The sequence below is a fragment of the Lepisosteus platostomus genome, chromosome 10, assembly GCF_059453375.1.
Source record: "Lepisosteus platostomus isolate fLepPlt1 chromosome 10, fLepPlt1.hap1, whole genome shotgun sequence".
Lineage (NCBI taxonomy): Eukaryota > Metazoa > Chordata > Actinopteri > Semionotiformes > Lepisosteidae > Lepisosteus > Lepisosteus platostomus.
In genome coordinates this window covers 8,361,546-8,385,238 of record NC_142620.1, presented here as the reverse complement: position 1 = coordinate 8,385,238, position 23,693 = coordinate 8,361,546, and the positions used below count along the sequence as shown (strand labels likewise).

Genomic DNA, 23,693 nt, shown 5'->3' with positions numbered 1-23,693 from the left:
CCGGAGAATACCCTCTGATGACCGACCTGCGAGGACAAAGGGCTCGCCTACTGTGACGCTGGGGGTGATGTTGTGAAGGGCATCACTTTAGCTCGGGGAAAAACTCGTCACTCTCTGTGCCTTTGCAGGCTTGGTGACTGTATTTCAAGGGGAGACTGTAAAGTTTCATAAAACCATACGAGGGGGGATTTTCTCCTACTTTTTTTTGTAAAAAGCGCTGTTTAAAGTCGGCTTTCTATAACAGTTTTAACTGCAGGTTTAAGATACCAGTGAACAAACCCAAAAAGTTAAGGAGAGAAAGAACACCCTGCCACGCAAGTGTTTATTCATGCTTTTCAAAGGACGCCAGATCGTGACAAACTCCCCAGAGCTCTGACGAAGGATTAGAAGCAGAAATCTGTCGACAAAACCAAAGAAAGATTTTTGGTGAGTAAATTATGATGAACTAGCACGTTTTTTTAGACTGTCGTGTAAGTAAATATATAATGTGTCATATACAGTGACTTCTGAATTATTTATAAGGTTTTGCCCAGAAATATATGTTGTTTTTTCCTCTTCCACGTCTGCAGCCGAAGAAATGTTGAATGAACGACCAGTGTCACGTCTCACTCGGGGATGCTGGGAAATAAATACAAACCAATTTCATTGGCCACGAGGGTGATTTATGATCAAAACTGAATATAGATTTCCAGTTGAAAATAACGGGCATAATGCTTGCGTTGCATCCAGCCTGCGTTTTATTTAAGCTAAAAACTCAGTGTGCAACATTTAGTCGTTTTATAGTCTTTAGGAGAATCTGCAAACAGGATAATTACATTGTAACACAAATAGTTCTTCTGCCAGAAGGACAGCTATCTCATTTTTATAGTTTCTTAAAAGTATGATGCATGTATTGTTGTTTGAGGTGAAGAAAATGTTTAATATGTAATAGAATTTTTTTGTGTGTATGTGGTTTGTTCAAGAATAGGCCTTTTCCTGTATTCACTGTAGGTATACATTAATATCATTACATTTCACTCCCAGTCAGACACTTGGAAGAAAATAACCTGCCTGTCTCATCTGCAAATGGTACCACATCTTAGACCTCGAGCTCCCCCTTCCTCGGTAAAAAGATGCAAACCGATAAACTTCCACCCCTGAGGCCCGGTGGACGGAACCCAGCTCTGCACCCGTCCAAGTTACAGCTGCTGCAGAGCAACTTCCAGCAGAAACTTGGGGAGGAGAAGGAGAAGAAGCTGATCGCTCTGTACCGGCAGCAACAGCAGGCCGTGCTGCAGAAAGCCAGGAACGGTTCCCAGCACGACCAGCAGTCTGCATTGCAAACCATGGCGAACAACAGGGGTGGAACTGGCCTGCACAGGGAACATAGATCTGCTGGGAATCTGCCCAGAAATGGCCATCTCCATCACGTTGCCCCTGGAAAGAAGACAGCCGGGGTGGATAGGTCCTGCCCACTGAAGCCTGTGTACCACAGGAAAGCCTTCAGTCTCAATCACATCTTCAGTCCAGGTGATGTTGAGGCTGTGAAGCCTATAGGAGCACCGAGGAATATCCCAGTGGCTCCTTCTCTGCCTGCAGATCACCCAGAAGGGAGTCATTTGCAAGTGGACAGGAGACACCCTAGAGCACGAATCCTCAGGGATAAGACATCCCCTCTAGATGTGGCCCACTCCCCAGATGAAAACTCCTCCAGGGTGAATTTAAGTGGTCTCCACTGGCTGCAAGGGGAACAACGAAGACTAGCAGAGGTAGAGGCCAACCTGGCGGAAGAGATAAGGAGGAAGGAGCTCCTGCTCAGGGCAAAACTGAAAAGGACCGAGGAAGAGCTGAGGAGGATTCAGATAGAGATGGAAGATTCTGACGAAGAGGAGGAGTGGGAGGAGAGAGGAAAAATGGCCCAGCAAAGGAGAGCTCAGGAGAGAGAGCACGATGGTGCTCCAAAAGGGCACCTGGGCAGTGCCAGTGGCAGGGGTGTGCCTGCAGAGCCCTATAGTTCCTCAAGACACTCAGTTCAGGACAAGCAACCGGTCGATGCAAGAAGAAAAACTCAAGTCCTGCCTCTTATTGAAAATAACACAGAGCTTCACACTCAATCTCTGCTCAATCACTCAAGTTCTGCTCCATCACACTTCAAGAAACATGAAAAGGCCTCTAACGCCGGCCAGTCACAGGATCTGCCCTACAGATATGAAACACACGTCAGGAATCGAGGGAAGCATGCCGAACCAATTCCTCTGGACAGCTGCATTCCACAAGCAAGCTATGAAATGAGCAATGGAAATTGTGCTGAAGAAAGGCTGCCTCAGGGGAGCGGAGACTTATCACCAAGACGTTTTCCACTCTCTGTCGAAGAAGCACCCCAGGCGGAGCAGAGACCGACGTACAATCAGGAAGGGAACTCGCAGCTGTTGCCCTGCACGCTCTGCAACAGGACATTTGCAGCAGAAAGATTGGAGAAACACCGTAGAGTCTGTGAGAAAATGCAGAATTCCCGCCGGAAGGTGTTTGACTCTTCCAAGCACAGAGCCAAGGGAACCGACCTGGAGCAATACATCAACTTAAAGAAGAAAAGTACAACGCCAGAGGTAGGAAGTGACTTTAGAATTCTTTCCCACAAATAAAACGAATGTGTGAATATGATTGTTACCCAATCCAGAACATAAAGCAGCCCTTAAAGATCCTCCGAGTGTGGCCAAGGGGTTCCAGGAATCAGAGGTTTTCCCCAGGCAGTCTAGTAGTGTGTAAAACCTTACACAGTGGGTCTGTTCACCAGCAGGTTTGGCTTTTAAATCATAGTAACAAATAGCACCATTTTGGCAAACAGTTGCTTATGCATAAATTTGGGTTCCTTACAAGAAGGGATTTATTGAAAAAGTGTCCCCCAACCAGAAAAGGCTGAAAACCCCTGACATAAGAACTCAAGGAAGACCTAGGAAATGAGAGGAGGCCATTGGGCCTCTCTAGCTCATATGATAATCAATAACTAATCGATCCAAGGATCTCAACCAGTTTCTTGAAGGGAACCAGTTTCTTTATTGGCGTCCACAACAGGTTTTGTGGTTGGGTGGCTTGTTCCATACTCTCACAAACTGTTGGGTAAAGAGGTGCCTTCCTTCTCCGTTTTACTTGCACTTCTGTCCTCTGGTTCACCGTTTGCTCTGAAGAGTTCTGCTGGGCCCATTCTGTCAATGCCCATGAGGAATTTAACTTGCATCAGGACCCCCTGTAGTCTTCTCTGTTCCCAACTAAAAAGGTTCAGGTCCTTCAGCCCGTCATGCAAAACCCTGCACTAGTCTACGCTAAACACCACCGGCCCGAGGTTTGTCCAGTCTTGAATTTCACCTAGATGTTTTTTAATTTAATTTTTTGCTATTAAGAGTGATTGCTGATGCTCCTAATTTGGTATCATCTGCAAACTTGAGTTTACCTACTATACCAGTATCTAGTTGATGGCTATAAATGAGGAAGAACGGCACAGAACCTTGTGGTACTCCTTTAATTAGATCATCCCAGTTTGAGGACTCACCCCTTATCGGTATTATTTTCTATTAACCAATTCTCAGTCCACTTGCTTTTCCCTGAATGCCGACTGCTGGCATTTTGAGAATGAAACCTTCATGAGCAACGTATTTAAAAGCTTTCTAAATATCAAAAAGCACCATTATCGTATACCTTGTGTTTCCATTACAGCTGTAGCTCTAACATGTTGGTTAGGCAAGACCTACCTTTCCTAAATCCATGTTGACGGTTCTGTAGGATATTTCCCACAAAGGTTCCAAATTGGATCCAAAATTACATGGTTCAGTTTTCTTAGCCTCCTTATTGACGTACACTCCATGAAAAATTTCCCCAGTCCCTGGGTACGAGTCCTGTCTTCAGTGACTGCTGGAAGAGGCCTCAACAGCTTCTGACGTCTCAGAGCTGTTGGGACTTTATTTGATCACCACCACCACTGCCGCCTCCAAAGAAAACAAGGTCGTAAATGAGCTTTTTTACCGAAAAAAATCTGTTAGGAAAAAAAAGTTTCCAGTGATTTCTAATTCAATTTAAAAAATGCAAAACAAATGGTTTGAAACTATTTTGGGATGAGTTCCCATTGCGCCAGCTTCTATATTAGTTGCTGCCAGCCTGACGGGCCTGGCCCACAGGCGTGCGCGTGCTGCGGACACGTGGCTCATTCCGGGCGTCTCCCCATCGCTCTCCCGCTTTGCTCCCCTCCCAGCCGAAGAGGAGCACCTGGCGGCAGAAGCACGAGGCCTTCGTCCGGAACGCCAGGCAGGCCAGCGAGGTGCAGGAGGACCCGCCCCCGCCCCCCCCCACCGGCGACAACCCCGACTACGTGCCCTGCCCCCACTGCGGCCGGCGCTTCGCCCCCCGCCCCGCGGAGAGGCACATCCCCCTGTGTCAGAACCTCAGGAGCCGCCCCCCTCCTCCTCCTCCCCGGCGGAGGCCGCGATGAAGAGCCGGGACCCGCTGGGGAGACCAGCCTGCTCCCAGACCTTTACACCACAGTTACTTAAGCTGCAAAAAGCAAAAAACAAAAACTGCCTTTCTATTAAAGTATTGCCTTTGAGCTGGCATTTTGATAATCCTGATATTTTAAATGAAAATAAGTTTACTTTCTACACTGATGTATAGACAAAAATGTGCAATGGCCTGAAATCATGAAAATGTACATTAACAATCATTAACAATGCTCCTTACAAGACAGACCTTGACATAGTGAATGTATCATCTCCTGGAACATGTGAACTTTTTGAGTATTTTTAAGTAGTGGCTCACAGAACACTTTATTCAAGCTCCTAAACCACACAATCCACTCCGGTGGTCAATTTTGACATTAAAGACCATACATACCATTTTAAACAATTTTCTAATAAAAGTACTATAGTCATTTTAAGAAACTGACCAGAAGTAGTAATGTAAATAAAAAACCATGTGGGTCTTATGCCGATTTACTACTGAAATCATAAAATATTGGGTGCGTGATGTGGCATTGTAAAATAATTGAATTCTAACCTTCATTATAAAATTATAAATTGTCCTTTATCCTTTAATGCTTGATAGAGATTTGCAACAGATTATAATCTTTAACAAACGTTTTCCGTGTGTTGGTATGCTCCGTTTTCTTTAAAATAAAATAAAAATCCTCAAGGCTGTTTAGAACTTTATTTCGACAATAAGCACACAACAATAAAAACAGGAAGAGATCTGTAGTGTTCAGGTGAAGTTGCAAGTCTTGTAAAACGTTTAAGCTTTGAACCGTGGCACTATGAATGGCAGTCAGAACGCTCGTTTTAAACAACAGGATGCAACTGCTTCCCAAAACTTCGCAGACAATTTTAAATTTCAGTTGGTACGGGCCAACAGCACAATATAACTGAAAACAAAAATGGGCAAGTCCTTAATGAAAACTGTTCAAAATTAATCTTGCCAGGTTATCCTTGCAGAACAGGACACAGGAACATTTTCTGTTTGAACTCTTTACGGTTCAAACAGAAGATGTTTGCATGCAATTCTTTGAACTGTCAGTTCAATTTCTGGGCCTGCGGAGTGGGAAAAGACCATCATGTTCCATTGGACTGGATGGATATAATTTAAAGGTTTTTGTTTGGCTTTCATTTAGTACAGTCCATAACAGGAAAAATAGCACTTTAAACTAGGCTTTATGACCCTTTACTCATGGAAGAAAAAGTCCCTTATCGTACAATTCACAAAATATGTTAAAAAAGAGATGTCTAGCAAATGTCTTAATCTGTATTGATCTGATTGTAAGACATTTTTAACCAGAACAGGGTAAAGTGTGTCTTGCACCAATGTCTCATAAGCACCAAACCGGGAAACAGGCACACTTGAATTACACTAAACACTAAAACAAAGCCGGCCATTAAGGAAATACTAGTATCATGAGCATGAAAAACAGATGGGGCAAGAAATAACCCAAAAAGTGTTTTGATTCTGTGAGGGTGCTTTGTTACACACAGTGCACAAAGAAAATAAGTTAGGTTCCTATCTGTGAGCCTCACGCTGGCAATGAGGGGAAGTGCACATGAAGGAAAAAATAGTTGTTCATTATACTCTCGCTTAATCAGCAGCCCCTTCCCAAACCAATACAGGTAAATCCTGTGTAAAAGAACTCCAGGCTGCTGCCTCGTCATTGAAGTATCACACTGTAAAGCCACAGAAAGACATGCACTACCATCTGTTATTATGTCAGTGGGAAGAATTAAACCTCAATGCAATCTCTTTCATCCATTTCATTACTCATTAAGGCTGGTTACTGCCATCCTCAAGACCACAGGAAAAAGAAATACAATTTCCCCAAGAAAAGTAAATAAGAACAAGAGAAACAAACAATAAAACAAGTATTTATCAGTAGTACAACAGTGGCATATCCTTGTACTAAGGTGCACAAGGCAGGCAAGTCTCAATTTCTTTTACCCACACCTAAACAAATGTGTATCTGGAGTGTACTCAGCACAGTAACTGAAAATCACACCAACATACATTTGGTTGTTGGTTCATAATATAATCATGGTTTATTTTTTTTAAGTGTAAAAAAATTGCACTGTTACTATAAAAATCCATTGTTCTGCAAGCATATTTATGCTGAAAATGTTATGCATACTTACAAAATAAGAACGTTCATACTCTGTACTTGCCTTAGCAAAATGTGCTTTATCTTCACAAAGTAAATTAAGACACCTTTAAAATACCTCTCTTTATACATATATGTACTGCAACCTATGTCTTTTAATTCAGTTATTTTGGGAAATCTGCTCATCTTATCAGTTTAGGGGCTGCTTTCACTTTGTTAAATTAAAAACCGAATGCTGTACCAAGCTCCTTGAGAATGCAGCCAGCAGTCTGCTCATCAAAGGGCAAACTTCCTTCTGCAATTTTAAAAGTTCCTTAAGAACAAGTGATGCATGGAGTGGGACAGAGAGTTGCTAGGATGTTGGTCAAGAAAACATCATCAAACTATAACAGGTAAAGATAACTTATGAGCCTTGTGCAGTACACCGAGGTAATAATAAATGCATGTTTTAATTGACCGGAGACAAAGCAGCAAATTACCAAAAGACAAAGCATGCATTGCTGAAATTCGAACATTATGCAGCTTTATAAATACTAACTGTGGTAACCACTGCAACTCGCAGTCTGGAAACAAACCATTTAAACAGTAGCAGGATATGATATAATCTACACGCAGGCTTTGGCCATCAGAAGAATATTCTCCCTCAACCAGATGTGCCGGAAACACTCACTTTGAGTCATGCAAATATAAAAAGGCACACAGTAGCAGCCAACTCTACTTTCATCCTAATGAAAATCTGTCATCCTCGATCTTACATTCCAGACCGATACCAAGTCGTGGCCAGAGGGCTCTATCTCAATACAGAATGCTGCCATTAAGCTATTAAACCCCTCAAAATGACAAAATCATACTTCATCAAAACCTCTGGAGAAAGGCACCTTTGTTCAGTTAGACTGTAACAGTGACTGTTTGCGGATAAATCTTCTCTAATGCTACTCCCGCATAACCCAGTCAGAGAGCATGTATGGCTTCATTTTTCCTGTGTATATTACAGTTTTATGTAATTCCCACATATGCTTATAAGAAGGCGTAGCAATTTTAAAACAACTATCATTAAGGAATTTAAACGTAAATTTTGGTGGTTAGCGTGACAATCCGAACAGGTGTTGATATTCAAAAACGTTACTCTGAGTCCCCTCTGGAATTACGACTATTTCTTACCTGACACAACCTTTAAACTTGCCTCACCATACCTAGTTGCTGTGTCCACCTCTCCACAATATCAATCCTTCCAGCTTCCTCATCATCTAACCTCCTCCTGGCATGCACTAGCGCAACGTTATCAGTGAGTCCGAAACCCCTGTGGATTTCAGAACATCCTTTCCATGTGAACCCTCCTCCTGCCCTGTAAAAGAATCCTCTTTCCCCCGGAGCTGACCCACATCTCGGAAACCTGCACCGTAGGAATGCGCCGAGATGGGACAGCGTCCGGAGTCTCTCAATCTGCATCAGGCCAGTGGAAAGGAGCTCCGCGTTACTGGCTGGGCTCTGCTCCATCACCCTCGGTATCGGTATCGCCTTGGCGATAGTTCGTTTCGGCCCCCGCGGTCCGCAGCGTCAGACTCTCGATCGCCGCCCAGAGCCTCTTGTTTTCTTCCAGCTGATCGCTGAACTACGAGACGTACAGAAAACCCACAAATGTTGCGTCGGCACATGTTCAGTTTGTCATATGCACAAGCTCAATGATATACGCAGATTTTCTTTCCCCGATACAAAGATATTAAGGAATCACCAAAACATAAACACAGAACAGCTGCAGCAACAACAAGTGAAATAACATACAACTTTAAAAAACATGGGGCGTAAAACAAATTTCTCTTTTCCTATACTTCCATCTCTGCACTGCCTGAGGCCACTGATGCCACATAGCAAGGGCCAGCCTGCTACAGTCTTCGACCTCTGTGATATAATGGCACAAGAATACAAACACAAACAGATGCAGCTCACCTGCTTCTGTAACATCTGGATCACTGCTTCCTGTCGACTGACCGTCTCTCTTAGCTGTAAAACAAAACCATCTGAGATTAGGCTGAATGTGGTCAGGGGAACAGCTACTGAAGCACAAGGCCTCAACATGCAAAACCAGAAAAGTGGTTGGTAACAACCATCTATCCTTCCTCTCTTCCACGATGCCCACACCTGTGCCAGTTCGGTGCCCTCTGTGCCCGCGCTCTGGTGCCCAGCACTGCAGCGGGCGCTCAGTGGCTCGTGGGACCCGCCCTCGCACTGCAGCCCGCCGTTCGTCTTGCAGTCGCCGGGAACCGCGTCCACCCCGTTCACCGCCTCACAGCCCACCCGGGCGGTCTGCAGGGGACACAGGACGGACCCTTACAAAGTGTCTGACGTCGGCTCTTCATCGCGCAGATGTAGACAAACCCCAGGCTCAGGGTTACTGAAGCATCAAGTGACAGGAAAATCTCCTCCGCGGCGGCGGACAGTACCGGGAGCTCCTTCTCTGCGGCGGCGGCTACGGCCGCCGTCAGCTCCTGCAGCTCGTCGTACGGCAGAGTGGCGCTCTCCGAGAAAACGGCGTTCGCTGGGATGGGCGTGGAGTCCCCAGGGCTCTGCGGCATGGGGATGAACTCGGCTTCCTGGAGCTCCTGCGGAGAGAGAGAGAGGGGGGGTTCTCCTGCCATGAGCACTCGAGAACAGACCGGGAGAACGGCGCCTCACACTGACACTAAACAGTACTGCACACTGAGGAAAAGCAGAAAGGAGAGATCACTCCGCACTGAACAATCATTTCGCACTTTCCACCGATTTGTTTTTTCCCCTTCTTTGTTTACTGATGTTGTTTTTTTTTACTATTACAATTTAACAGCAGTTCGCTGCAGTAACTGGCAATGACAATAATGAAGAGGAGGTTTTAATTTCTCCACCCACGAACAGACCTGGCGGAGCCAGAAAGGGCAGGAGCTGTCGGTCGGGTCCTGGAGGGACATCATGGAGGTCCGGATCCCACGCACCCCCGTGTCCGCCTCCACCGTGCCCCCAGAGCCGCCGTCCCGCAGCGGGGCCTCTGACCCCTGCTCGCTCTCCAGGCCCACGGTGGACGTGGAGCCCTGTCCCACTGGACACACAGAGAGGTGCTCGTCAGGAGCTCGTCTGCGCTTTGCAAACCCACAACATCAGACCAGAGGTCCCCCAGGGGTCCCGAGTCTTAGGAACAATTAACAGGACAGGTAAGGAGACTGTGTCTGAGGCACCAGGGTGCCAGTCCTTGACATCTCTCCTTTATTAACTATCTCAAGGTAAAAATAAACTGGCAAAAGATATAGGCGGTGGATAGTTTTCATGAACTACTAAACCCCATACAAAATTCTGGAGTATCTCTGACGAGTTGACCCCCACACACACGCAACACGCAACACGCAACACGCAACACGCAACACGCAACACGCAACACGCAACACGCAACACGCAACACGCAACACGCAACACAAGCAATCGCACCCACTGCACGTGTTACGGCTCCGTCTGTGCTGGGCTGTGCTGCTGAAACTCAGTTTGAAGCCACTCGGCCCTCCTACACCTGCGACAAGAGTCATGTGCCTGAAGACGTAAGGCGCTGTGTCTGGGGAATGAAAGCAGCACCAAGGCCACTTTCAACAGCACGAGCCAGCACAGACAGAGCACGAACGAAGGCGGCGGGCTTCACCGTTTCTGCTGTTTGTAGTGGAAGCAAATTGACCGAGCCCAACTACGTCCCCAGGGGGAGGCCATTATCTGCAGCGCGGCCTTCCCCATCACTGGGGTCAATGTGGGATGCAGACCTCTCCCAGGTGACCGTCCTCCCCCGCTCCCATCTCCCAGTAACTGGGCCCTCGACGAGTGACTCAATCACACAATTGGGGATTCATTTAAACTCTGCGATTTAACAGATAACCTTAATCTTGACTTCAAAAGACAGAACAGGATTTGAAGGTTCCAATCAAGCAGCCTGCTAGTGGGACCAGGGTGTGAAGTCCTACACTAGACGAAAGAGGTTTGTCTGTGCAGGGGCGTCATTTTTGCACGGTTCAGAAAGTCTGGATGAGTTTGAAAAGCAGAGTGGGTGGGATTGGGCTCCCAGCCCAGTAATGCTATTTTCATTGTTGTGACAGCTCCCTGTGCCTCAGGGCAGTGTCTGATGTTGCGGTTGTTGTTGGAATAATTCCCATTTTAAATGAAAATCATGACAGACTTTCCTGTTCCTTAGAGAACAGCCACATCTGTTCCATCTTTAGCTTGATCTAGCTAAAGAGAACGGAGAGGGCCTGGCACAAAACCACCATCTTCAAAAAGTGGGAGCAAACTTTTTGCCACCATTTCAGGTCCTGGTGATAGCTCGTGGTTTCTCTTACCACTGCCGATAGAGAGCCCGCTGCTGTTTGACCGGATAGTCTTGGAATTCAGGACTTTTTCTGAAAAGTAAAAAGGACAGAGGGAGAAATAAGGGTTCCGTTCCCAGTTCGTGGCGACGCTGCTTCCTGGCACAGCGTTGGCACGGCAACCAGAACTGACAAAGACGCACCCACGATCAGGATGGTGTGCCACCCGCGGCAGGACAGGTCGGGCACGTGGTGCAGGGAGCCGAAAATGGGGCGGGGCAGAGAAGGGCAGACTTCCGAGCCGTATCCCTTGTCCGGCGGCATTCCCAGGCGGCCGTTCCCTGCGTTCCCCCAGGCGAAAATCTGATTGTCTGGGAAACATAAATACCAGCAGGCTTTGCTCTGAGCCTCCAGACGTGCCATCAAGATGAACAGTCGCCCTGTTCACCAGTGTCCGCACTCCTTATATTTGCCTGTGCAGGAACTTCACCCAAATTCCCAAAAGAGATAAAACGTTGGCCCGCACAGAATGTCTCCTGGGGTCACATTGGCAACAAAAGGAACAATGTATTATCTTAAACAAAAGCATGTCAACCTATCGGCACATTCACTTGTAGCTGAAAGTACTGCGGCTGACCACAGGCTTGAATGATTTCTGAAACAAGTGGTAACACACGAGCATGAAAGACTTCGATAAATATTTTGTAGAAACACATTTCGCTGACATCAGAGCGCGCTTCTGATGAGCTCCTGAAATAACTCCACCTTTGGCTTGTGAGAAAAAGACACGGCCTCGCTTACCTTCTGTAGCAGCAATTGTGAAGCCATCTCCACAGGACACCTTGGTCACCGCATTGCCTCCGAACGGCCCCACCAGCAGGCTGACGCCCTGGTGCTTCTTGTAGTCCCTCACGCCCAGCTGCCCAAACTTATTACAGCCGAAGGTCAAGAGCCGCCCACGTTCTGAGAGCCAGCAAGGGGAGCACATGAAATAAATCATGGAAATCGTTAATGTGCCTCAAGCAGTCTTCCCATCCATTATTCCCAAGCCCTCACCCTGTGCACTTCACCATCATCTTGCTTTATCTTCTACGAAAGCTGATATTCCTGATCTACGCGGACTGGCGTCAGAATAAAACTGCCCCTCTCTTTAACGCACCAGGCTTCGTGTGTGCTTAAAGCCTGCTCTCTCACACTTCACACAGTGCGTTTTTACGAGCGCCAGGTGCCCTGCGCCCCGCCAGCCGTCTCTCGCCCTCAGCATCGGGAGAGGGGCTGGCGTGGAGCCGCGAGCTCGCAGGCCCTGCCTACCGTCGATGGCCGCAGTGTGGGTCTTGCCCGGCGCGATGGTTCTGATCTTGAAGCGGGCCAGCTGCTTGACCAGTGTGAGAGACGTGGTGTAGGGGATCTCCTGGTACACCTGGCCAGGGGCGGGAGGAGAAAGAGCCCTCTGTCAGCTGAAGTCAGCCCTAGCACAACATTCTACTGCACAACTAACCCGTGTGGTCCCCAATTTCACACCCGTCATAAAACATCTCTATATGTACTTGCCTTAAATGAATCCATCTTAAGTTACGGGGCAAAAAAAGTATTTTCTCTCCGGTCTTTCTAAATTGACAGTCTGCAGACTGTCAATTTAGAAATGCTACTGTAGTCCTCCAGGAGGTAGGATTCCTCGCAAGGAGTGTGCGTGGATTCACAAAAGCCCTTGTGAAGGCATAAATCAACACCACGCTTAACCATGAGCACCATAAAGGGACAATCCGGCAACCAGAGCTCAGCCACATCTCAGAGACTGTTGGACCTTAGGCTACAGCAAGGAAAAACAAAGCATTCTGCCCCCTAAGTACCAGCTTACTCTAGTAGTCAACTCGGTGCTCTGTGGGGGGAGTACTGCAGTGTTATCATGCAAGTACGTTTCAAACAAACAACTCACCTGCATGTCAGTATCCCTCAAAAGCAACAAATTTAAAAAATAATTCCATTGAACTCTAGCACAGTTAAAAGGGACAGCGTTAGATGACCTTGAATGTTCTACTTCTGCCCAAGGACAGGCCTAGGGTGCTTCAGTTAGGTGCTCTGATCCCAGTTCCGGGGCCTGCTGCCGGCCTCCTCACCTCTCCCGCGTGGTTCATGATCCCGGAGATGCTCTGGTTCAGCCCCAGTTTGTTCATCTCGTTGCTCCCGCACGCCAGCACCTTGCGGGTCTCCGTCAGGAAGAAGGTCCCGTCGGCACCGCAGTGAACGGAGCCGATGCTGACGCCTGCCGGAACGCGCACCTGCGACCAGAGGCGGGCGGGAAAGCGTCACCCTGCGCCCCCCAGCCCGCTGCTGCCGCCGGCACGAGCCCCCGAAACCCCTCCACCGTGAAAGAGCTACGCAGAACGATAACCGAACATCGTTTTCCTTCTCATCAAAAGAGTTCTGATCTCAGTGACGACAACGGCGCTTTCGTGGCCTGACCCTGAAACATCAGGACACCACTCCCGTCTACAGCCCTACAGAGTACAGACGTCCTGACCTGCTGCGGAGAGGCCCAGTCATCCTCCGAGTCCAGCCCAAGGCGACCTTCACAAAGGAAAACACAGACAGGGTTTTCCCAAGCACTAACAGAGACCAGGGACTGGTTTAAAAAAAACATCAAGTAGAGGCAGAGATGCGGTGTTTAATCCCAGACATTGGGATCGCAATCGAATGTGCAGGTGTTGTGGTGCAGGGAGACCAGTGGGAAGCCCAGGCGAGACTTCCTTGTCTGGGGGCGCAGTCTTTCAGTTTTGCACTCTAACTAAAAGCACCGATTTCTTTTTGCGGAGCAGAACTTCCAAAAAATGACGTTTTGCTGAAGCAGAGGTGCTGCTCAGACATTCAGCAGTGACCCACTAAACGCCACCAGAGCATAAACACATACCAATTACTAGACCATAACAAAGAGCCAGCATGATTTAAGAGCCCCATTAAATCAAGATAGGGACATCTGCCTTTTGCCAATTCCAAACATGGCAAGAGACCAAAGCTTTGTATTTGTCTGGATGTTCGCAAGTCGTTTCAGAGGACAGTTGCCATCAGTCAGGCAGCGGGTTTGTTATTCTCATCCGGCGGACAGGTTAAACTTGTGATTGAATCCTGGCTTTAGTTAACAAGGGTAAACGTCGGCTTATTGTCAAATATGCACAGATGTTGCGTTTCCCATTTATTTTAGTTCATGATCATAAAAAAAACCTAACCTTTGATAAATTATGTAGCCGCAGTGGTCTGCAGTACATTTAATACTGAGAACAGAGAGAGCTCTTTACACAAAGGGCTGTGGAGGTGTGGAACAAGCCACCCCGCCCTACTGTTGAAGCTGATGCCCTGCTCTCTCCGAGACCTGCCTGGCTGACAGCCCGCACCAGCCTCCCCCGCTCTGCGGCGTGTACTTGCCGTGCTCTCCGCAGCCCCACGCGTACACCTCCCTGCCGTGGGTGAGCGCCACCACGTGGTTGTCCCCGCAGGACACCTGCCTCACGGGCCGGGACAGGAAGAAGTCCAGCAGCACGGGCTCCAGCACCTCCGCCGCCAGCTCGTTCTCCACGCCGATGCAGCCGTAGTAGTCCGAGCCGAACATGTACATCTGGTCTTCGTCTGCAACGGCCGGGAGCACGCGAGAAATGCAAAATGAAAAAAAAAAAAGGAATGACCAAGATGAAAACTTAAGATGAAAGAACAAAACCTACCAAACTGACAAGGGTGAGAACAGTAGGTAAATATTTTCATCTTTACATTTACAGCTCTGGGGTCCTAAGCTCAATTCCTGTGGTTATATCTGTATGTTCTCCCTGTGTTTGTGTGGGTTTCCTCCCACAGTCTAAAGGCACACTGGTGGGTTAATTGGCTTCTGAGAAAACAGGCCCTAGTGCGAGCGTGTCTGTGTCTCTGTGTGCCCTGTGATGGACTGGCGTCCTGACCAGGGTGTACCCTGCCTTGTGCCTGTTGCTTGCTGGGATAGGCTCCACCTCCCCCATGACCCTGTACTGAATAGAGTGGTCAGAAAATGGATAGATGGCAGGATTATAAAGTCTTGTGATTAAATTTTTTTTCTGTCCGCGATACCATTATTATCCTTTTCCCCCACAGTGGATGGTAGTATTGGATCTGAAAAGGCTGACGGGGACTCCGATACTCTGGCTGCACCGGAAAAAAACCAAACTGAACTGCAGTTAATTCCTCTAATTCCTCTATGATTGCGATGTAGACGAATCGCGTCCTCTGACTCACTGATATTCCCGAGGACTGCTGAGAAGCTAGCGTCACCGATTGCTTCCTGGGGAATGCAGGTGGAGAGTAACCATCCACCCATTTTCAATCACCGCTGCGTTCTCAGAGGCTGGCCGCGAGCCGGAGCCTACCGTAGTGGGCACAGGTGGCACCACCCTCTCGAAGGGACACCGGCCGAATGTTGGATGCGCGACGCGGGCTGCGCCCCGCCCCAGGAAGGAGGACACCCCCGGGGGAGGGAACCCAGTCGGGGTGCAGACGGGAGCCGCCAAGAGCCCCCACTCACCGGTGACGCAGGCGGTGAAGTCGGCCCCGCAGGCCACCTGCCGAATGGCCTTGCCCTGCAGCCTCTCCACCCTGCGGGGCTGCCGGTACGAGGCCTGGTCCCCGTGGCCCAGCTGGCCCACCATCTTCGCCCCGCCCTGCACGCTCTGCACACCAGGAGGGAAGGAAGAGCGAGGTCAGGGCTGGCACTGCGGACGGCCGACTCGGGGCCAGGATGAGCACGGCGCTCTGTAGCACGTCACCAGGATCATTCGACAGGCCTTTGCTTTAACATCTGGAGGGCACAGGTGAAAACCGCTGTTCTCCCGCTGTGAGAGCAAGTACTGGCTCTGAGGGAAGCGTCTCAGGATTAACCTACAGGAATCCATGTTTATAGCTCAGAATAGGGGCTGAACATCATCCATCTGTAACTGACACTAAAGGGGAACTGCGGTCCCAGTTTCTCAGACCGCTTATTATATCTCAGACTGGCGAGAGTTACAAAAACAATTCATTAACGTTATAGAAGAAATCGACATATTTCGAATTAAGCATTGTAAGAATTGTGAACGTTGTGAAAGTACCGAGTCGCCATGTTGTCACAAACTCGCGTTTCAACCGTATGCAGCCCTTCCTGCTCACTAGTCCCCGTAACGACTAACGTGCTGTGATGTGATAAATACAGGTTGTGCAGCAGATGTTTCTCCATAGAAATGTTCCAACGTGATCTGCATGCAGAGTTAGCAGGTATGTAGTATTTGTCCGCAAAACCATCTCAAAAGTGAAACCAGTATTTCTATTGGATTAAAAGAGATGTATTCACAAGCCTGCTTGTTTACAATGTAATAGGGCTGCTTCACCTCACCAGAAGTTTTGTTGCCTTGTTCTGAATCCCAGAACATGGTGCTGTGCATACCTGGAAACTTAATCTATTTTGTAAATTACACATAACTGTGTAGATTTTCCTTTTAAATCTGTGTAGATTTTACTTTTGCAGTTTGAAATGCACTCATCAAAGCCGATTCTTTCTAACCCTGAAATATAAAAATGGCGTCGCAGTTCCCCTTTAACGTTTGAAGGGCGCTTGTGAAAGCCTCTCAGGATTAACTTACGTGAATTCATGTTTACAGCTCAAAATAGGAACTGAACACCATCCGGCTGTAAACGACATGAACACTGCTCCGACTCTTGGGACGATCTGCATTTTGAATGTCTCACAGCCACAGACACCCCACCAACATGGCTGCCTGCACCTGTGCTCTGCCTTTATCCCAGAGCGCATAAGGGAGGCGCCGGTACTCACGGCCCAGGTGTACAGCTCCTTCTCCACAGTGACCACAGCGAAGTGATTCTCCCCAGCGCACACGTGCTGGGCGCTGCTGCCTCCCTTGAAGGCGTCCAGCTTCTGGGGAGTAAACTTCCCGCCACCCCAGAAATAGACCTCTCTGGACCGAGTGGTCACCACGGCGACGGAGCTCTCCGTCGCTGTGCTCAACCTGGCGGCAAGTTAAGCCACATGAGCCTTTTCTCCTTCGGTCAACATGATGATAAACATTTTTTTTTTTACAGTTGATACTTTGGCTGGTAGAATGTACTGGGTTTATTTAGGACATTTAAAGGCTCTGTAAGGAAACAAGTGCCAGAAGTCACCTGCCATGCCTTAGGAGTTTCCTGGAATGACTATAAATGAACATGCAAATAACTCACTTGGGTTTTTTGTTGGCCAAATTGAGCAGTGCAACCTTCTCTTCCAGTTGTCTGAAACAGAAATGCAATGTGTTAAACTTCATAAATAAATATCAGCACCTCAGGGCCGTCTTGTACTGCACTGACTGCCACAACTTTCATGGAAAAATAAACACGTTGTGGAGCTGTGGCCGATTACTGCTGGTCTCGTCTTTGACGAAACGTGACCTGGCTGGCGTGGGTGTTGTGAGACCCTTCTCCCCGCCCACTCAGCTGTCTGCTCCAGCAGCAGCAGACCCAGGGAGGCCACACTCACTGCCGATTGCAGGAAACGATGGGCTGCTCCAGGATCTGATCTGCAGTGGGCCTCTTCTCTGGGTCCTGGCAGACAGAAAAACAAACGACAACTGGGGTCAAAGTTTGCACCTCCATGCTGTGTGGCTCCGCCTACGAGCACAAGCCATCAGTCGGGGAATCTGCACGTGCACTTTAATTTTGTTTTAACACGACATCGAGAGCAGATTACTTCATTTGGCCCAAGTCTGATACCCAGCTGTTTCCCCACAGGAGCAGGTCATTCAGCAGACCCTCTTTCCATGTGAATAAAAAGATAAGGCGGGGTCTAGTATGCAAATTAGCCATGTGCCACACCTTGCTTGAGATAAACAGTGGAAGTCCGGTGTAATAAATCTGTGATTTGTAACACAATTGTGCCTGGTTGTTTAAAAATGTGTCTCACTACACATGCGCTGCTTGTGTGGCATAAATTGTTTTAACTGAACCATAACCCATTCACTCCATGACGTTTTGAATGAAAGAAGGAACGAAAACATACATTCATTCCCAAAGGAATGAAATGCAACTTCCAAAAACCTGAAACCCCGCCGACACAAGTCAGATCCTCCCACACAAGCTCCTGAGGCACCTATAGTGCAAAACAGGTGTGGATTTTCCATGTCATGTCATGCAGGTGGGAATGATATTTTACTCGTCCATTTCTGTGGCTTTTTTCCCCAGCCACAGATCTGAACAATTTCCCCCAGATCGAGCCCACGCCTCTCCAGTTCGTAGAAACACTCCCGGAGTTCTTCACAGATCCAAACCAGGACTTGCTTTGATGTGCAAAGCACGTCTTCGCAACAGCTGACTGGCAGGTGCAAGGCTAGTTTTACACCCAAATTTTAGTGCTACCCCAGAAATCTCAAAATGGGGTGCTGCAGGGTTCTGCCCAGAGCCAGCCTTCTCCAACAGTCCCTGAGCGTTCTGGCCTTCCTATACCCACCTGATCCAGGCACTCGTACACCAGCTTGATGAGCTCCGAGGAGTACACGTCAGAATTCACCTCCATGGTCCAGTTGCCCTGAACGATCTTCACACACAGGTTCAGCGGGTTCTGAACAGTGGCGATAAGAGACATTTACATTTCCTATAATCAAGTCACTCCTGGTTTCACAACTTTGTGGACGCAGTCACTGAAGTATTGAGACGCCGAGGTAATTATGAAAAGGGCACTACAGCCGTGCCAATTATTAAGGGGTAGTGAAAGATACAGCGGATCGATGGTATACACCGGGGATCGCTGGCCCTGGTCCCGAGGAGCCCCAGTCTAGTTATTCTTACAGGTCACTCTAAGTCATTTGCTATTTAAAGACAAGGAAAACTCATTTCAGCAACTGATCAATTAAACAAGTAATGGCTCAATGAAGGGAACAGTGCTCCTCGAGAGCTGAAGGATATTCTGGGCTTTGCTGCAAATGACGTCTGAATTACTTCACTGAACACCCCACCGATCATTATCCGGTCATAGCTAAACTGTTCCAGTGTTTTAGAAATTGCCACCTTTAAGTCTACCGATAGAAGCCGCTGGACCGGGGGCTCTGCAGGACCAGGGAGAGAGACCCCCTGCCGCGCACGGGGGGGATTCAAGTTTAAAGGGTAGTACCGTAGCATCAAACGTCCGGGTCAGTGTGAGAACCTCAAAGATGACGCAGCCCATTGCCCAGATGTCCGATTTGAAGTTATACTTCACCCCCTGGCACAGCTCTGGAGACATGTAATATGGCGTTCCCACACACTGCAGCGAGAGGGAGAACTGTCAAACGTCAGCGTGTCCAATAAAAAAGTCACTGCACATATTTAAACAACTAAAGCCATAGACTTTCTTATAACGGGCAATACCATTTTCTCTATGAGCACACGTACAGTATATAGTAAACTTTCTACACTGGGAAGTAAAAAGAATCAGATCTTAGTCATATTATTATTTATTATTATTATTATTATTATTATTATTTGATTGTCTTTGATCCTACTAGCCCTTAATCATATAATTTAATATTTTACATGGGAAAGACCAGCAACCATTTTCTCCCGCAGGTCATAGTCAAGATGAGGCTGGTATGAAATACTGCCATTAACCAGGCGAAAAGAGGAAAGGTTATGTTGTTAATGCCTTACGCTTTCTTCCTCCTGCACAATAAATGAATATACACGCAGAAGAGTTCTCGTATTTTGCATAGCCCTTTGTAACCCACACAAAGCTGCCTTTACAGTTTTTTTACTTCTGGTTTTACAGCCGGAGAGCCGTAAGTGGTGCGTGCCGAGTGCCGAGCGCCGAGCTGGAGAGGGAAAGAGGAGATGGACTTTGTAGACGCACGTCGCAATTCAGGCTGTGAGATACAAAGCCTGGGTGGCTAAAAATAGCTGCAGGAGAAATGAGGGCTTCGCCTCCAGCTGTTGCACTGGACCCACAGGACACAGGAATAGAACATGAAGTGGTCAAGGACAATGGATAATGAGGCCTCTACAGCCCCCCCCCTCATTACTGCACTGCACCTTCAGAGGAATGGCTTTTGTCAGGCACAAGCCAAGCGGCTACAGTACGTCACAACAAAATCCCTCGTCAACTGCTGAGCTGCTCGGGCAAACACAACACCGAGCGAATAGGTCACTCTGACCGGAACGAAACGCACTCAAGGAGCCAACAGCAGCTCGAATTTGACAGGCATTTGTAGAATGCAGCAACACAAACACTAGAAAGGTTGAGCGCGGATTTGAGTTTACAGAACAATATGACAGACTTAGCTTTATATAAACAGAGATGCTGCACGTAAAGGTACAAATATACACATGCACAATACACAAATATATACTCACAGTCTCAGCCATGGAATACTGAGAGTCCAACTTTTTGGCCAGCCCATAGTCTCCTAACTTAATCAGGTTTGTTTTGGTGAGGAAAATATTCAGGGTTTTTATATCCCTTTGAAAGAGAAGACAATAGCATTGAAAAAATGACATGAAGTTGAGGTGTTTTTTCTTTTTCTTAGCAAAATCAGCTTCAGGAAACTGAGGACGTTCTGATTAATGGACTACTGAATTCCACAGAAAGTCGTAATTAATGGTCTACTGAAGTCAATAGAAATTCATGATTAATGGACTACTCAAAGCACTTGTTTAATTACCTGTGAAGAATTCCTGCTTTGTGAATATGGGCTACAGCTGAAGCTATCTGGTACAGGTACCATATCACAATCTGTAAACGTGAACAAAATTGATCAGATTTTAGCAAAAAGACAACACAGTTAAAGGAGACAGGACAAAAAGCTATACTGTGTAAGGGTGAAAGTTTTCATCCTGTTACCGAATTTCTTTGTGAAGGGCTACAGCATTATGACAGATGCAACATTGTATTACTGCATTTTAGAATGCTGCATTTTTCTAAAAAGACTTAGAAATAAAACCAGCTCTGTTTTACCTCTTCTGAAAAGAGTTGTCCTTTCTGTTGGTTTATTTTGTCATACAGGTTCCCACCTGGGGAAAAAAAAAACAAACGTTAAGATTTTACAGTGACAGCAGTTCACCATCAAGACCAACACATGAAACATCGCTCGCTGCGGTAACTAACTTCCCCTTCCAGAATGATATCCCGTGCGGAAATGCAATAAAGTCAATATGCATCCGCAGAGAACGATTTCTGCATCACAATTAATGAGGTAATTAAAGGTGATGGGAAGTCACATCAAGGAACAGAAACAAGCCATTTTTCATCTGTCTCAGGGCATCCTAACAGACTCACCATTGCAGTACTCCAACTCAATCAACAAGGTATCCTTGTCCAGGAAGTGGTTGTAATAAGCTATTATATTGTTGTGCTGCAGAATGGACAGGATATTGATCTCGTTCATGACATCACGGCGTTCCTTGTCCGAGAGGCAATTCAAATCCACTTCCTTCCACACCACGAGAGAGTTGTCCTGGAAAAGAGAAAACAAGCCAGCATTTTCTTTTTTGCTTCCAACACATGGCCTGGTTTGCTAAACAGTACTTCGTTTTTTTAATTATTTAATTGTATCGTGACAGCGCACACCTAAAAAATAACAAGGACGTGCTCTACACAGAAGGTTAAGAATGCTTTGCAAAGCAGCACGTTTCCTCTCTAGTCGATATAACCTCACACCCGGATCCTGGAGAGAGAGAGGCGTCTATTTTATGTCTTAATTCAGCTGTCACTTCATCTTAAAAAAGGAAACACCTAAGCCAGAGTTGACAAGTTCAAAAGGCAGTGTTTTAAAACAACAACAACAGGACCTGGGTGGACAAGCAGACTGATTATTCTGCTTCTCGAACCCAAATACTGTATATTGACACCCAGAAACACGCTAGGACATCTTGTGACATCAGTGCATACGTCTATTTTAGTCCACATGTCAAATATAAAACAGGTCAACCAAATCTGAGCACCACTCCGGATCTACAGCCTGAAGTTCATTTTGAGGGAGGTTCCCACAGTATGAATTAAAAAACCTAACACCTCAAAGCGTCAGCGAGTTCGGATTCATCGGGGATGTGACTTAATGGCCTTTGATCCGAACCTGCCGAAGGCAATGCGGTTTGTTTTTTTTTCCAATGACTTGCCTCAGTTCTTCTATATAAAGTTGCTTCTCCGAAGGCTCCCCTTCCGAGTATTCGGATAGGGATGTAGTGCAGCTTCTCCTCCTCGGCGCTGCAACCCCCGGCCGCAGACCTGCCCTCGCTGCCGCCCAGCTCGCTACCGAAGTCCGAGTTCAGGGAGCTGTAGCGCCTCTCGTAGTCTTCCAACGACATCGCGTCTTCCACCCCCGCAAGGCCAAAACTAAAATCCAATCCTCCTTTAGGAACTTCCCAGGTAGCCGACGGGGATCCAGGCAGCTTAGAACAGAAGAAAATGAAACAATCAGGATGGTGCTCAGTGACGTTTTTAAGCTCGTTTTAGGGGGGAAAAAAATAAAGAACACCCCCCCCCATCTATCTTTTTTAGCCCCCAAAACGCCAATGAGACCTGAATATGGTAATTACGCCTCAAGTGTGATTATTCTTGTTGTGGAAACGTTTTTACAGAGTTGCAGTGAAAAACAAAAAGTTTTCTAGCAAGTCCCAGGAGGAGGGAGATCTGTGCCGCCTGGCCAACGGGAAACTAGCACCCAGACGCAACATCGTCCTCGGCGTCCCCCTTCACTCGCGAGGTGCTGTCTCTGTGCTCTCTCGTTTCCACTTCGCCGAGGTGTTGGAGAGCGGCTGCATGCCCCAGCAGAGCTGGGATATCTCCATTCACGTCCCAGACTGCGCCGCCCGCTCCCGTACCCTACCCCCAGCCCGGGTCTAAATCCTCGTCGCTCCGCCATGTCGCGTCCCCAGCCGCACTTTCAGCTGACGTCTTACCAGGTCTGTTGACACTTCTGGAGCTCAGGCTGCCGCTGCTAACTTTTTTCACGGCCACCTCGCTCCCCGCGGAGACTCCATCTTACCCTGGCCGAGTTCAAGACCCGGAAACACTAGCTTGCATTACTGCAGCGCACGGAGTGTCACCCCGGTACAGCACGGATTGTGCTGCTTTTTGCACAGATTCAGAGCCTTGTACCTCGCAGAGCCCCACCGCTGAAGCAGACTTCTTTGCACAAACCGCCGCGGCTTCGTTTTATTTTGAATGCAAAGTTGCACTTCTTTTTATTAGTAACTGCTACGACGACCCGTCATGTCGCTCTTAAGTTGTTCTGACGCTCAAAACAGTCCAGGAAAGAGGTGAATGACAGACGTAACAACTGAAACTTTGTTTTGCAGTTTCGCCAAATACAGTAGAAAGTATTCAGGTGCGAGACAGAACGTAGAGAACTCCTGAACATTTAATGCATCTTCATTTTAATTAGTGTTTAGTATTAGAAAAAAGTTTTTAAAATAATGAAACTATAATTCTTCGTAATCAAATCCCCGTAGCTATGCTCAAAGATCGCCCCCTTCTGCATTCCTGTATAATTACAATTTTTATTCGGTTGGTGTAGTACTCTTACCTTTAGGCGGCACTGCAGTTACTGATTTGGCAAATCGTTAGTGTGAAATAACATCAATAACAGTAGTAATAAAAATAAAATCCCAAGTCAAGCGTGAACACTGTCTTATTTTCAAAGCAGGAGCAAGTTCTAAATTCACGTATTCAGTTTAATTTTCTATTCTCAGACTGAGAATCCTGTCTCATCGGAGGAGTCATGCGATGCCCGGAGAATGAGCCGAGTCCTGCCCAAAGCAAGGCGCAAGCAACTACATTC

The 23,693-nt window shown here is 47.3% G+C and overlaps 2 protein-coding genes across 4 annotated transcripts; one reads left to right on the top strand and one right to left on the bottom strand.

Annotated features, from left to right (window-relative positions):
- Nucleotides 1–31: 31 nt before the first annotated feature.
- LOC148653195 (zinc finger C2HC domain-containing protein 1C-like) lies at nucleotides 32–5,159 on the top strand. Of its 3 annotated transcripts, none has more exons than XM_088647907.1 (3): nucleotides 32–426; nucleotides 1,028–2,585; nucleotides 4,223–5,159. In XM_088647907.1, exons 2-3 carry the CDS (start codon nucleotides 1,113–1,115, stop codon nucleotides 4,457–4,459), a joined length of 1,710 nt encoding a protein of 569 aa, XP_088504033.1. In that variant the 5' UTR covers nucleotides 32–426; nucleotides 1,028–1,112; the 3' UTR covers nucleotides 4,460–5,159. The 3 variants fall into 3 exon arrangements, with proteins under 3 accessions (XP_088504033.1, XP_088504034.1, XP_088504035.1); XM_088647908.1 differs by having other exon boundaries at nucleotides 1,024–2,585; XM_088647909.1 differs by lacking the exon at nucleotides 4,223–5,159 and adding an exon at nucleotides 3,854–4,208.
- On the bottom strand, nucleotides 5,155–22,968 carry nek9 (NIMA related kinase 9). The gene is made up of 24 exons (XM_088647914.1): nucleotides 22,813–22,968; nucleotides 22,030–22,302; nucleotides 21,191–21,368; nucleotides 20,870–20,925; nucleotides 20,577–20,647; nucleotides 20,269–20,374; nucleotides 19,055–19,186; nucleotides 18,395–18,505; nucleotides 17,429–17,493; nucleotides 17,134–17,184; nucleotides 16,730–16,922; nucleotides 15,449–15,593; nucleotides 14,329–14,529; nucleotides 13,430–13,476; nucleotides 13,026–13,187; nucleotides 12,220–12,328; nucleotides 11,710–11,871; nucleotides 11,112–11,279; nucleotides 10,942–11,001; nucleotides 9,490–9,668; nucleotides 9,040–9,198; nucleotides 8,738–8,902; nucleotides 8,546–8,599; nucleotides 5,155–8,210 (listed from the first exon to the last, which is right to left on the bottom strand). Exons 2-24 carry the CDS (start codon nucleotides 22,216–22,218, stop codon nucleotides 8,073–8,075), a joined length of 2,901 nt encoding a protein of 966 aa, XP_088504040.1. The 5' UTR covers nucleotides 22,219–22,302; nucleotides 22,813–22,968; the 3' UTR covers nucleotides 5,155–8,072.
- Nucleotides 22,969–23,693: the final 725 nt, after the last annotated feature.